This window comes from Rutilus rutilus, assembly GCF_951802725.1.
Source record: "Rutilus rutilus genome assembly, chromosome: 25".
NCBI lineage: Eukaryota > Metazoa > Chordata > Actinopteri > Cypriniformes > Leuciscidae > Rutilus > Rutilus rutilus.
Genome location: NC_140229.1, coordinates 16,711,553 through 16,726,876, shown reverse-complemented (window position 1 = coordinate 16,726,876; position 15,324 = coordinate 16,711,553). Strand labels below are relative to the sequence as shown.

Sequence of the window (15,324 nt, the reverse complement as noted above, 5' to 3'; positions counted from 1 at the left end):
GGTAAGCAAATGTATTAATGCCTATTTTTACTGTGCAATTGGTTATTCATTAATTAAATGCTTTATTACTATTTCCATGACACTTGTGGTCCTTCATACACTTGTTCTCTAATGTTGAATTGTTTTTATCCTAATCGTAGTTTTGCTCATATAAAAAAGTCATGCAACATACAGCAAAAGCCATGACAAAAATAAATATAGTATTAATGATTAAAATATAATAACCCAGCAAGCAATTTCGCATTTAAAAGACGTCTAAGCTACAACAAGGCAAAATTTGGGCTGTCAGTGAAAATGTAATAGACGTCTAAACCATAGCCCAAGAATAGACTTGTCATCAATAAGATAACAAAGAAATGACGGTGAAATGACGGCTATTTCTTGCTTGGAATTATAAAACAAAACAACAACAAAAAAATGGACATAATTCAATCCAGTGATTGTGCAGCCCGCTGCCAGTGGGAGGCAGTAATGCGCTGCTGTAGTTTTCGACCCGTCGTCAACCAAAAAAGACGAGGAAGAACCTCGCGGTTCATTGGATGAATTTCTCATGTGGTTCATGTCCAACAGCCATTTTTGTAAAACACAAACAACAAGACGACCGAGCGAGACAGAAAAACTCATTGCGACCGTTGCAGATACGGGAAAATAGATATTCAATAAAACATCGAAACTCACACAAGACAAGTGATAAAAGCGGAGGCATACCAGTTCAAACCACCGGTTACTGCGAAGCACGAACGTGCAAAAGGAGTGAGTTTTTAAAGAAGATCCAACTCCGGAGGAAACAGTGGCTGGCTAGTTTAGCCTAGCTGGCCAGCAGGCTCGCAGAAAAGGTGCGTGCTAAATCATTTTCTACTTCTCAGTGGGTAGCGTGCTCTGTGCATTGGTTGGTGAAATCACATCTGAGTGGTAATCGCACATCTATGCGGTTCGAGCTGATCGCACAGTATCAGATGGTTCAAGGGCTCGTAGTGGAGAGTGGAGTAACGTTAGTGAAGGCCTGCAGCGAGGGCGCAACGCGAGCATATTGCTCTTGCACTCTTGCGGATCCTTCTCTTGGTCTTCTTAAAACCTCTCAGACTTATTTCGCTGATTATAATTAGATTACTTCTTAACCTTCACTAGAAAGCGTCTCTCAGGCTCAACCGTGTTGCATAACAGCGCTGCGTTGAGCTGGGACTGTTGCTTCTGGAGTTACGATTGTAGTTTGGAAAGTTTGTGGATGTTGAGCTTTATTATTTAGTCCCCCTTTTGGCTTAAAAAAGTGTTATTTAATTCATTAAATCCCACCTGTAAAAGTTGTTGTTTTTACCGTTTTCAGTTATAAACTGACTTGATTTTATGTGCACATTTTTTACACGTTTTGTTTAGTTTCATGACCAGAGCTGTTTCGTTACTGTTGCTCTTCTTTAATGTGTGCATGGTACATTTCCATTAAACATGTTCATAATGCAGCTAAAACTACCGTAATTGGTGCATATAATATTTATGGTGTCTACTACTAAAGTTTCAATTCACATTTGTGAGCTTTTTGTTACACATTCTAAAAATTGTAGATTTTATTGTTGTCATAAACGAAGTAAAAGGAAAATATGCATTTATATGTCATTGCCGACAAAATAGCCTGTCAGTAAAATATTAGCTGAATTGTGACTTTGTTTGCAACTAGTAGGTCTTTTTGAGAAACTGAGAAGTGTTTAACTCTTGTTGTTTATTTGCGCTCATTTAGCTGTGAAAAATCTGGGATTTGGTGGTTAAAAACATTAGGATTTATTTGAATGGTAAAATTTATGATATATTTATGTATATAACATAGTGTATAATTAAGTTGCTGCAACTGGTCAGTATTGTGTGTGTGAAATAGTCCTCCTGTGATCAGTGTTGTTGTTTTTTTAACTTAAACTTATCAAAATAATTGTTAAAAAAGCTGAAAATATATAATGGATTTTTTTATTTTTATGAAATTACAAATGTTAAACTGAAAATAAGCTTAAGTTGATGTAGGCTACTTACTAAAACTGACAAAAACTTAGATTAAGAGAAATTTGTCAAATAAATGCTACAATTGATTAAAGTATGAAAATACATTTAAAATGTTACTGTGAAGTATTATAATAGTAGTACTAGGCCTATATTATACATTATTATTAGTTTTTAAATGTAAAAATATTCCATGTAATCTGTCCATGAACCCATACAAACATTATGCATAACAATTGCGAAAATGTTATTGAAAATGGTTTTATATGATGTACACAACAGTTCACTGCTTGGAAGTGAATGAACGTTATCATCGCTTGAAACTACTGAAAAGTTAATTTGATCATTTGAATAGATATATCCTGATTCTTTCTTTTAAAGCCATCATGTCACTTACATTTCATGCTTTATATTTGCACTTTAAGCAGTGAGTTTTACTCTGTATTGTTTTCTCTCTGCAGGTGTGAGAAGTTGGGAGCTGAAGGCTTGCCTATGTAAAAAGAATTCACAAAAATACACAATATAAATAAAATAGATCAAGATTAGAGAGGTGTTACCCAGCAATAGTTAGTTACGGCATTACAAACTGCCCTGAACGTTTTTTTCCAACAGCAGTTGCTGTTGTTTATGCTGCCACAAATTCTTAATCATAGTGTGTTTTTTCTCTCTGAAGTGTTTTCAGTTTGCTGAATCTCTTTTTAAAGAGCTGAAGTTACTGGCATATTAGGGTGGTGTGCCATCTTTTGGAGCTCTTATATCTGGCTAGATATTCATCAGCCTTTATCTACCTAAAACTGGCAGCTATTATAATATTAATACAGAGTTTAGAATTACCAAGTCCACCTCAGCACACAGAACCACAGCATTCCTGTCCCCCCGTTTATCCTGGTCCTTTACAGTCCTGTTCTTTGGACGAGGTAAGCCCTCCCCCGTGACGTGCTTGTTTTATTGTTTTATATTAATAACGTCTTATATTTCGATGTGTGTATGCTGATTGATAAACGAGACTCAGAAACCTCAGTGTTTTGTTTGGTCATTTAATAACAGAACCCTTGAGCCCTCTGGACACACAGAATATGACTGCTGAGACACTGAACTTCGGTCCAGAATGGTAATATATGCATGTCAGATTGTAGCCTATAACTTTTTCAGTTACTAACCCTTTGGCCAGAAACTCGCCAAAACTAATGTTTACTTGCGTCTGGCACTTGAAGAGTGTTTTTGCACTTCACACGGCATGTGCTTTTTTTGCACTTTGATGATTGAGAGAGAAAGATTTTGACTTTTTGGCAGTATGTTTGAGGAACACACTTTTTCTTCCATTGATCTGATCTAAGTTCTAACTAATGCAGCGCAGCTAGAAACATGACTGAGGTACATGAAGTTACAATTGGTTTACCCCGTTAAACACGTTTAAAAATGTGCTGGATAATCTGATTTTCTTATTTGTATAACGCGCTGTAAATTTATGAACTGCCACATTCTTTTTGTAGATGACATTTTTTTTTTTTCTGGCTTCCCCCATAAGTGTCAGCAGGAGGAAACAGATGTTTCCCGTTTGAGTAAACTTTTTTTTTTTTTTACTTTTAATTGAGTAAAATCAATATCTGCTCTCGTTTTCTGCTTATACACAATATTGAATCCAGAATAATTATTTGTTTAAATGGGTGATGGAAATAGTCATGACAGTGTGTGCTTTCTTCAGGCTGCGTGCACTATCAAGAGGGGGGAGTGTGACGTCCCCTCCCCCTTCCCCTGCAATGCCAAAGTCCAAGTTGGCCGACTACCGCTATGGCCGCGAGGAGATGTTAGCACTTTATGTCAAAGATAACAAGGTGAGGGACTCAAGCCACCTGCAGTAAAAGTCAAATCAATTAAACTGCACAGGCCGCCTCTATAACTCAAGGTTTTTTTCTTTATAGTAGTCAATATGTGTTTGTCCATTACATACTTAACTGAGATTTGGTTTGTGTGTTAAGATCCCTGAGGACATGCAGGATAAGGAGTTTGCTGCTATCCTGCAGGATGAGCCTCAGCAACCGTTGGCCTTGGTTCCCCTGACTGAGGAGGAACAGGTGAGTCTTCACTGATGCATCTTGTAATTGTCATAAGATTCTAATTTCTTTCGATAACATGAATAATATTGTTCGTTGTAAATACATCAGTCATCTTTTTGATTGAGTCTCTTTCACCTTTCAGAGAAACTTCTCCATGTCTGTGAACAGTGTGGCTGTGCTAAGGCTTATGGGTAAAGGAGGCGGCGCTGTACCAACAGGTGTAGCTAGAGGGCGTGGAAGCACTCGAGGAGGTCGAGGTGGGTTGTGACCATTGGTGCGAGTTTGGAACAGGACTATCTGGTTAGCTGAAGTGGCGAGTGCTTAGAAAAACTTTGAAAATGGTCATTGTTTTTCCAAGTACAGAAATTACTTGATTTCTTTATTAAATAATTTCTGTATGGACATGAGTGTAAAATTAATTAGATTTTTTTTTGTGTGTGTGTCTGTATGTGTGACTACAATGAAGATCGTCTTTCCAGCTACATAAGTTTCTTCATATTTTTTTTTAAATAATTACAAAGAAATGTCAAGGTCACATTCCACCTCTTCCCAAGAAATGTATTATATAATATGTACTAAAATATATATTAGGGCTGTGCAACGATTAATCGCATCCAAATTAAAAGTTTGTGTTTACATAATGTATGTGTGTGCACTGTGTATAATTATTTTGTATATATAAATACACATAAATGCATGTATCTATTTAAGAAAAATGTGTTATTTATATATAAAGTGTTGATATTTCTATATAATATAAATTATATATAAATACATGCAAATATTTCTTAAATGTATACATCCATGTGTGTGTATTTATATATACAAAATAATTATACACAGTGCACACACATACATTATGTAAACACAAACTTTTAATTTGGATGCGATTAATCGTTGCACAGCCCTTTTATATATATATATATATAAAATTACTTTTTTTATTTATATTGTTAATAGAAAACTATTTAAAAATACTTATTAATAATCTTTTGTTTTTTTTGTAGGGAGAGGCAGAGGAGAGGGCGGATTCTACCAAAGAAGTGTGGATGAAGAGGTTGGGTTTGGCCGCGGACGAGAGATGCACCGCAGCCAGAGCTGGGATGACAGGTGGGTTTTACAGTCATTTGTTAGTGAAATATACAGTGCGCATATCTACCTGAATATCACAATGTTTATAACATGCATTTGTGTAACTTAAATCCATGAAGATGCTGAATGTAGAATAAGTGTGAGATGTTCTCTTGTGCTGATCATTAATATAATATTTGCTGTTTTAGAGGCGAGCGGCGCTTTGAGAAGCCCTTGAGGCGTGAAGGTGGGCGTGGTGGATTTGAGGAGGGCGGAGCGGTAAACAGGAAGGACTATACACGCTCAGATAGCGATAACTGGCGGACGCTCAGAGAGGAGGCGGAGGAAGATGATGGGACAGAACCTGGGGGAAGCTGGAGGATTGCCGGATGTCGTCGTGAAGGTCGTGATTTTTTCCTTTTAAATATATTTATTTAAATTATTTTATTTCTTTGTTTAAACTTGTCTTGTCTCTCATCTAGACGGGGGTCCTCGTTCCGCAGGTTGGCGGGATCATGCCAGTGGGGACGGCCGTCGTAGGAAGTTTGACTTTGACTTCCGAGATGGAGAAGGTGGACGGAGAAGAGCTGGAAGTGAGGGAGGAGAGGAAGATCGAGATGGCCTGCCTGAGTGGTGCACTGATGAAGAAGAGGGGGAGATGGGAACCTTTGATTCTTCCGGGGCCTTCATGTGCATAAAGGTTTGCTTGCGATTCAGGGTGACACTTCAAGTTAAGATGCATTCTTGACTGTTAAGTAAGTAAAAAATGGATTAAATGAGGTTTGTGTGACCCTTCAGAAAAGCTCCAGAGATGCAATCCCTGAAGACCAGGAACTGGAATTTGAGGCTCTGGAGGAAGAGGAGGAGAGTAGTCAGGAGAAGACAGACAGCCCTGCTGATAAACGTAAGAAGACACATAGTATTTCAGAAGCTCATTTGATTTGATCCAGTATATCTAGCACGTTTAACAGAAATTGGATGTTGCCCTCTATTCTGTATCATCTCACCAAGATTAGCATTAAACCATTAGCGCCTTCCATTTCTCACTTTTTTTCAACAGATTTCTAAATTTGTCTCTTCTTATTTTAGCAGAAGAGTGTGAGGCAACAGGTCTGTGGGATGGAGACATGAAGTCATCATCTCCTCATGCTGTGTCTGCTCCTGCTCCTGCTCCTGTGCACCCTTCAGAGCAAGAGACTCCCAAACCCATAGCCCCGCCTCCCTTCAAACCTGCACCCCAGCCAGCTAAAGGTACACTTTCCTTTCTTTTGCTTTGACTCTGAAATCCTCTACTTTTTGAGCCTTTTTCATTTTTGTATCAAGAACTTGCAATGTAACACTCTAAGACTGCGTTTGTTCTTATAGATGCAGCTTTAGTTGGCACCACACCTCAGATGCAGAGCTCCTCTCCTCCCTCAACCACTGGTACTGACCGTCCAACAGTTGGGGGAGACGCAGAGGAGGAAGATGGCATGAAGCACCTTCAGCAGGTCAGTGTTGCTTATTTTTGTTGCTCTACATTCTTACGACCGAAGCGTAAAGTAAAAAAAGAATCCGTCTTTTAAAGGAGGCTGAGAAGATGGTGGCGTCTCTGCAAGACACGTCCCTTGAAGAGGAATGTTTCACTCAAGCTCTTCAGGAGAGCCACATCAACGTGGCACACACTCACAATCACCCGAATTCCCACACACACTCTCACTCAACCCCACACACTCTCCCGCACTCCGCTAGCGCTCTGCCCCTTTCCCACGAATCCGCAATGAAGTGGTTCTACAAAGACCCTCAAGGGGAGATTCAAGGTAATGCTCACTTACCACATCAATGATCATAGGTTTTTAATGTTTTTATTACAGCTTAAAATGATGAGCTGTCTTGGTTCTCTCTTTCAGGTCCATTCACTACAGTGGAGATGTGTGAGTGGTTTCAAGCTGGGTATTTTGCCATGAACCTGCTAGTCAAACGTGGCTGTGATGAGGGATTTCAGCCCTTGGGCGAAGTTATCAAGATGTGGGGACGTGTGCCTTTCTCTCCTGGCCCCTCCCCTCCTCCGCTTCTGGTGAGGAACAGTGAATTATTAAAAAAAAGTTGTTGGTGCTATAACCTTGTGGGCAGTGCTCCGACATATCGTAGTAGCATTATGGGCAACCCAATTTCGGTTCCCATCTCAAGGTTCCTTCCTGTTCCCATATCCTCCTGTCCTTTACCATCATTGCCTTACTGTTCTCCACTATCCAAAAAAAATAGTTTAAAATATTAAAGTTGGGATAGAGGTATAACATTTTAGTCTTTTTTTTTTTTTCTTCTTTCTGTTGCTTTAGGGGAACATGGACCAGGAGCTGTTAAAGAAACAATTAGAACAAGCTGCCACTGCAGCCCTGTACCAACAACTTCAGATGAGATTTCAGCACATAAACAGGTATCAACCCCTCACGATTAATGAATCAGCTGTCCAGGTATGTACATATGTTTTGGGTTTGTGAGTGACGTGTTTGTGTCTCAGGTGTGGGGAGACTGGGATGCCTGCGATGAACAGGTCCATGTCAGTGCCAGACACCGGGCCCTTGTGGGACATGCCTACCTCAGTCTCTCAGCAGTCAGGTACCACCAGCTGCACTGATGCTTTGTAATAGCCACTTTATTTTGTGAAGTCTTATTTTTCACACCATTGGCTTTTCTGTGTTTTTTTAGGCGGTGAGACCAGTCTGTGGGACTTAACCATGAGTAACTCCACTCAGGGTCCAACTCTTGAACATTTGCAGAAAGTAGGCAACTTATCTAATCTTCAAATTAAATTGCCATTCAACATATTCTAGAGTTAAGCCGTCAGTCCTGCTAAAGTTTACTGGTTGTGTTTTCTTGATCAAGGGTTCAATGGTGACTAAAGCATTAGTATAGTATTAGTATAAAGTATTACTTCAGTTAAAAAAAAACTAATCGCACATTTTACTGTAATTAAACGGAATTAATCGCTTCTAACATTAAAGTTTTTAATATATTTTTATATTTTATATTATATTTATATTATGTAGAAACAACATAAAGACAGTATATTTTAAATATTTAATGGCATCTTATGAATGAAGGCTAGTATCACCGTATCATACTTGAAAGCTATAAATTTTAACATTTATTAGGCTTTAAGAAATATAGTGAACTTAAAACAATCTTCACATAAATCTGTTCACATTTAGCTGTGCCTTTAATATATCAGGGCTCAACGCTAAGGCCGTGTGTCCACCAAAGCATTTTTTTCAGGCGTCTGGCGTATTTTTTCAATTGTTTTCAATGGGAGCGCTGCGTTTTTAAGGTGTTGAGTGTTTTTTTTACGGTGAAGTGCTGAGTGCACGGTAGCTGAGAACTGAAGAATGTTCAACTTTGGGTAAAACGTAGCGCTCATCACTGTCACTTTTTACCTAACCGTCCAATCACAGTGGAGGAGGGGTGAGACTAAAACCACACTGACCAACCGCCACATTATGCTTGTACAACGTCAACAGATGACAACAAGAAGCATAATAACGGAACAAAATCATTTAAAACAAGAGCCAGAGAAAATACATTACATTGTATCGACAGTTTAATATAGAATCAACACAGAAACAAAATATGTGTGAAATTAGATACTAGTAACAGTTTCGCGGATATTACGTATCATAACAAGCATGTCTCAACTGGAAAAAAAAACACAACGCTACCAAAACGCTCTCAGGCGCCCACAGCTAGGCGTTTACAGCTGGCTAAAAACACTTTGGTGGACACACGGCCTAAGGATTTTTTCAATTGGCGCAGTCAGACCGGTTCCGATTTATACAGGCCCTGCCAAAATGCACAAAGTTATCATTGGTTTTGACTCATGTAACCTTGTAAACAGTGACTTAGACAAGCGCTCATCAATGCAGGCATCTCCAGTAGTCTTCATGTCATCCTTTTTCTTTTTTTTTTTTTCTTTTCGACTATGGACAGAGTGTGTTGAGAAAAATCTGGCTGCATGCCGTACAGTATGCGTGTACTATTCTGATGATGCCATTTATGTAAAATGCACTGTACACCAGGGGTTGCACAACTACTGATTTCTCAGTCTATTATTTGTCAAAACAATACCGAAGTTATTGGAGTACTTGTGGTTTGTTCATTTTAAAAAAAAAAAGAGAGAAAAAAAAAGTGTTTATTAATTGACCAATATTTGCAACAAATACGTCTCTTACAATGTATTGTAAAACATTCTAAAAAAAATTCATTTTGTATTTTACCAGTTGTAAATTGACACGCAACATTATAACCTTAACATCTGCACCTTTGATGTTGAACAATATGTGCATACACGTATTCATAAAATAGATTTTAACAGTTAGCCTAGGGTTATTATACAACATTAGCATCCTTATATACCATTTCACAGGTCTTGAACAGTAAAACAAAAGCAGATCTGTACTCGCATCACACATCTATATTTGAATAAGACAAAAATAATGTAGTCTATTCCCTGTCATTGTATAACATGCTCTCTTTGGTCGCGGTCATGGCTAGCTGGTCTGCGTTAAGAAAAACAAGCTTGTCGATATGAAGGTATGGTTATTGTGCGCTTGAGTACTTAATGGCTTCTGACAATGCCAACTAGTGGTTGAAGTTGTCAACTACCTTACTAGTTTATGCAATCCCTACTTTATACATCCCTAGCGTTGATGTAAAAACCAAAGAATGCTTTTGGCCTTAAGCAGGACTGTGACTTCACCCATTACTTGCTTATCTAGGTGATCACATTTAATGTTGAATGTGTAAACTTCACTTTAATTGGTCATGTGCCGCCCATGTGTTAGATCCAGCAGGAGAGGCGTGAAGCTGAACTCAGGGTGAAGCGTGAAGAAGAGGAGAGGAAACGGAGGGAGGAAAAGCGCCGGCAGCAGGAGGAACAGAAGAGGAGAGAGGAGGAGGATCTTTATAGACGAAAACAGGTGAGGGTCCTCTCACACGCTGGGCCACAACTGTTGCACTATGAAATGTGTAATGTCTAACACGTTTGTGTGTTGGTGTTTTACAGCAGTGCCGTCAGCAGCAGGAGTTGATCATGAAGTTTCTGCAGCAGAGCCAGCAGCAGAGCATGTCAGGGGGCACAGGGTGGAGTGGAAGCCAGGCAGGTTCTCTTTCTCTGGGCAAAGCTTCAGGAAAGAGCATGGGACTCCTGGAGCTGGAGGCAGAGAGACTTCTCAAACAGCAGCAGCAGAGAGCACAGCAGCAGCAAAGGGTAAAAACATCTTGACATCCACATGAGCAGTTGAAATCTGTTTAAAACTGCATCTGAATGGCTGGACAAAATATTTGTACAGTGCTCCTGAAGGATGAAATTCATGTGCATTCTAAACATTTTCATTTGGGAATGTTTTAAGAGGTCTTCCTTGTATTTAGTTAATTATTCACTTGCCGTTAGAAGGAAATTATGTTTCTTCTGCTTTAACTCTTCATGTGCGTTTCAATCAGCATGGAGGTTTGACAATGGGTCAGTGGAGTGATGGGCCAGCTGGGATGTGGTCAGGATCTAGTATGGAAGGGAAGATCGGAGGCGGAAACCCTGCTATGGGCATGTGGGACGAGGCCATGAAGAACCAGGCCAGCCATCGCAACATTGGCCTGAAGAACAGCCGCAGCAGTCCCTCTCTCAGGTACGCAAATTTGCACTCGCACAATTTACCTCTCCATTTAAAACAATGTTTTTACACGCAGTGTTCACCTCAAATGTGTCTGTGTTCTCAGTGATCAGTACTTGCTGAATCGGCGTAAGCGTACTGATGACGAGGACAGGCTTCTGAAGCTTCTTCAAGGGATGAAACCTCAAGACGGTTTCACCACTTGGTGTGAACAGATGCTTCATGCTCTCAACAGTTCTGCAAATAACTCCTCTTCACTAGATGGTAACTGTCATATTTGTTGTTTGCTTCTCTTCCTGCTCTCTACTCCAAGAGGAACTAAAATTAGCATTCTCATGCTTATATTTCTCTCTGTAGTGCCCACCATTGTGGCATATCTGAAGGAAGTAGAGTCTCCGTATGAAGTTAATGACTTTATCCGCATTTATCTGGGCGATACCATTGAAGCCAAAGAGTTTGCCAAGCAGTTCCTGGAGCGCCGTGCCAAACAGAAAGCAAACCACCAGAGACAACAGCAGCAGGTTTCTAAATATACATTTTTCTTTTGTGCGTCTTCTTTTTATGCATGCAATCGTTTTAATGTAATTGAAATTTTCCACAGCTGTCCAAGGAAGTCTCTGGATTGAACATGAACTTCCCCCTGCAGGTAGAATTTTTTTAAATTATTTTCGAAATCATGATATCAGTAATTATTTTCATACATCTGGATGTATCACTTGCCCTTTTGCGTGTCCATTGTTGTATTTTAAAATCTTTTTGTTTTTTCTCCTCAGTCAATGTTCCAGGCAGCTCACATGAGTAAGGGCAGCAGTGTGTTTGACACTCAGGGAGGAAAAGCGAAGAAAAAGCCCAGCATGATGCTCCACACTGACCCCAGTATCCTCGGTTAGTGTGCATGCTTTCATAAACACTCACGCACCCCTGCTGGGTTGCATTCAGTTTTACCCGTCAGCATGCATACATTACCTAGAATAACCCTTGCAACTACTGTTGTTTTAATCTGTGCTTTGGCTCCTAGTCAAATTCTTGCTGTCTGGGTCATAGTGAGATCCTCATCTAGAGAGGGAGGATCTGTTTACTGATATGCTTATTGAAAAGCGTTTTCTACCCTGCTTCCAGGGGAAAAAAAGTTCAAGGAATGTTTATGAATTAGTCATTAGGATATTCCCAGATGGGACGTTTCTTGTAGAAACTGTGAACCCTCAGACCTTTCAACCTCTGTTCTCCTGTTTCCCACCTCCGCAGGCTACTCATTCCTGGGGGGAGGTGAGCTGGAGCAGGTGGAGGATTACTGACCCAACCCGTCTACTTGAGTTTACCTGAGGCCTTAAACCTGGAGCAAATCAGCAGAGGAATGTGCACTGCTCAGTGAGGGAAGGGGTGGGGCAATATTTGTCCACGCCCCCTCTCTCTTTCTCCCTCCTTCTCTCACTCTGCACTGTGAGAGGAGCAGAAGGAGGTTGTTGGGAGGTTCGTGTGAAGAGGAGTTCTTCTTCCACCTCCCTTCAGTAAAGCACCTTACCTAAACCATTGCACTTTAATGTTTTCATATTTGAAATGGAGTTTTGTCCTTTTTTTACAATGCAAAATGTGTGAATATATTGTTGCATATATTATGTGTAGAATTATTTGTATGAGTACACATACGAGAGGTAGGAACAGAGTGGTTTCCGCCGTATCGAACACGGAGGTTGAGAAACGTTCTTAGGGGAGATTCGAGTCGAGCGTCTCTCCTAACAGACAAACACTGTTGTATTTTTTATGTTCTTGGTAAAGCTATAGAAATATGAATTTGAAAACTTGAAGATTTGCACTTGTTTAACAAAAAAGAAAAAGATAAAAAAAAAGAAAAAAACTTAGGATAGGTTTTGAGGATTTTTGTGTGTGTGCGTAAGAGATGAAGTCTGCACAAATTTTATTGCTTACCAACCTGTATAAAACAAATGCCATGCTTTTATTTTGTTCAACACAATTTTTGTATTTCATTGAGCATGTGTGCTAAAGTGTGCGTGTGTGTGTGTGAATGGGCAGAAGAAGTTTGTGCTTTTTTGTACATAGGCTCTTAAAGAGACCGATAGGACAGTCAAGCATTGCGTTTTTACCCTCCAGTGTTTCAAAGCGTGACTGAGGTGCTGTTTGGCCCGTTTGGCTCTGTTCTAAGAGGACAACCGGGGTTTGTTTTGTGTATAAATGTAGCTCCTCTGTTGTCTGTCCACAAACTACACTTACATTACATCTCTTCCCCTATCACTCATTCTCTGTCCACGATGTGAACTATTGCCTTCTGTCCAGAAAGTGTGTTTGTGTGCGTGTGTGGATTCTGTTGGCTGGTGTTTTGAGACAGTCATGAGGGCGCTGTGATCCTGTATGTCAGTTGTTACTTTTTCGTTGCTGTTGAAAAAGGATGAATGAATTATTTTTTTATTGTTCTATACAAAGTATTCGAACTTTATCAGTTGGAGCACTTTCTAGGCTGCTACCTTGTATTTTTGAATAATGTTTTTTTTTTTTTTTTGCCTCATGAGGATGTTGTATTATGAATGAATGTATTCCAAAACAAACTATGTATAACAGTGTGTCCAACAGCAAGGCTTGAGTGTCTCGAGCGAAATGGGACACGCCTCACCATTCGGAATATGCCTGTTATCTGAGGTCAGAGGTCAGATTCTGGGAAGCGCATGGCCTGTACTGAGCTTACGGTCTCCGGCTGGCGCTCTTCCAGAACTTTCACGTCACCCGGAGATTGAGTTTGTCTCCCAACATCTTGATGGAACTGTTGTTTTTCCATTTTGTTACTTGCGCTCTTGATACAGGGCCATTGAGAGCCAAGGATCGATCTGCAGTGTGTAGCAGTAATTCTCTTTTTTTCTTTGAAAGACATCTCTTTCCCCCCCCTTCCCCCAATACATTGGTTTTGGGATCGAAAGATGTGATGTTTTGCATCAAATGTTTATTCACCTGAATAGGAAGAGACTGAGGATCAGAACGGAGGACATCGTGGTACTTGATCTGTAGAAAAGAAAAGATTCCTGCTTTAAACGTATTTCACTCTTTAGTCTGACTGGAATATATTTTTGTAAAAAAAAGACAAAAACTAAAAACAAGCACGGCGAGGATATCAGCACTAACTCACCAACGCGTCATCCTGGAGTGTGGAAAGGAGTGGCAACCAGCTGCATTTAGTGCTACACAAAGAGACGGAGGGAATACGTGTGGATCTGTTTCATCCACACCAAAGGGATGGAGTTTTCTGCATCCTTTGAGCTGCAATCCCCACTGCTCTCTTGCAACACTATCAAATGAAGGAAAGTCCTATAGCATTTGAAAAAAAGTGTTCATTTTGAATGTTTGATTTTAAAAACCCTTTATGCCTTTTTGAGAAGATAACTGTGCGGAGAAACCGCAGATTCTCACGTCTATCAATCATTTCTTCAAAAGCTCCCTTCCCTGCTGAGGGTTGAGGAGTCTAGATGTGATGAATGTTTGGAGAGGAGGGGACGGACTGAAGCAAACTCTCCTCGTTTCTTCACTTGAACTAAATCTCAAGGACTGACTTGTCATGATTGTCTGTTATACAATGAGAAATTGAGACTATTACAGCAATTGTTGACATGAAGGAGGTCATGGATGCAAGTTGAAACAACCAAACTGCAGCGAAGCAGGTGAGATGCGAAAGCCCGAGATTGAGAACTATTTTACTCATTGTGCTTGTGATTTAATCCTGTTTTTTGTTTTTCAGTTCTTCAAGGATGGACGTAACCCTGCTTGGACCGTCACGCGCACCAGTACATATCTTCTGATGTCGTCAAACTGGATTATGCAAGAGACCACCACTCTTTCTCTTGTTTTTTGCTTCCTCTCTCTTTCAAGGTGAAAGAGACATAACATGGGAACCACAGACAGACTAGGTGTGTACATGCGTGTGGAGAGAGACTATGTGTCTGGAGAAAGACACTCTTACATTCTCCCGTCTTGCTCGCGAGTGAGATGTGGACGGGATGCCCTGTATATAATGTAAATGATTTTGGTCCTGGTTTGAGTTCTGTCCATCTTAGGCCATTTTGGGTGTTTCACATGCCTTAATTGTACAAAATAGAACTGCCCTGGTTGACATTAATGTAACGCTTATTAGAAAAACAGCACAGGCTATATCTACACCACTCAGTCATCTAAAGGAGTCGGAGCCTGGCTGAGGATGTTTCCCCTACATTGACTTTACTCATCATACCAGGCTGTGGGATGTTTCCACAGTGTTTCTATGTATTGTTGGTATGTTAATGTTCAAGTAATTAACTGCAACTATTGCCATGTACAGATAAAGGTTGATGATGAACATTGGTACATACTGAAAAAAAAAAAGGAATTGTAAAAGTAAAAAAAAAGAGGTAGTTTGCCTTCCTCTATCGGTTCAGCATTGAACATTTTATGAGTTTTAAATTAGGTGGGTACGTACAGAATATGGGGGTTAGTTTTTCTTTGAAAAGATCAAAATATGTTAAATTGAAAATAAACATTTTAAATATTGAACTTTTTTGTCATTATTTTGCTATTACTGTGGGTGTAGACCAGGG

At 39.8% G+C, this 15,324-nt stretch overlaps 1 protein-coding gene across 4 annotated transcripts; it reads left to right on the top strand.

Annotated features, from left to right (window-relative positions):
* Nucleotides 1-559: 559 nt before the first annotated feature.
* Nucleotides 560-15,280, top strand: gigyf1b (GRB10 interacting GYF protein 1b). 4 transcript variants are annotated; one of them, XM_084401428.1, is made up of 26 exons: nucleotides 560-836; nucleotides 2,445-2,900; nucleotides 3,031-3,094; nucleotides 3,689-3,818; nucleotides 3,963-4,058; nucleotides 4,183-4,258; nucleotides 5,048-5,150; nucleotides 5,321-5,514; nucleotides 5,594-5,811; nucleotides 5,910-6,015; nucleotides 6,204-6,362; nucleotides 6,477-6,601; nucleotides 6,679-6,910; nucleotides 7,001-7,167; nucleotides 7,430-7,527; nucleotides 7,612-7,709; nucleotides 7,800-7,873; nucleotides 9,929-10,063; nucleotides 10,150-10,353; nucleotides 10,587-10,768; nucleotides 10,860-11,017; nucleotides 11,111-11,274; nucleotides 11,355-11,399; nucleotides 11,527-11,638; nucleotides 11,999-14,415; nucleotides 14,493-15,280. In XM_084401428.1, the coding sequence occupies exons 3-25, from the start codon at nucleotides 3,060-3,062 to the stop codon at nucleotides 12,046-12,048; spliced, it is 2,961 nt and encodes a 986-aa protein (XP_084257554.1). In that variant the 5' UTR covers nucleotides 560-836; nucleotides 2,445-2,900; nucleotides 3,031-3,059; the 3' UTR covers nucleotides 12,049-14,415; nucleotides 14,493-15,280. The 4 variants fall into 4 exon arrangements, with proteins under 4 accessions (XP_084257554.1, XP_084257553.1, XP_084257552.1 ...); XM_084401427.1 differs by having other exon boundaries at nucleotides 6,201-6,362; XM_084401426.1 differs by having other exon boundaries at nucleotides 4,183-4,297.
* The last annotated feature ends 44 nt before the right edge of the window (nucleotides 15,281-15,324 follow it).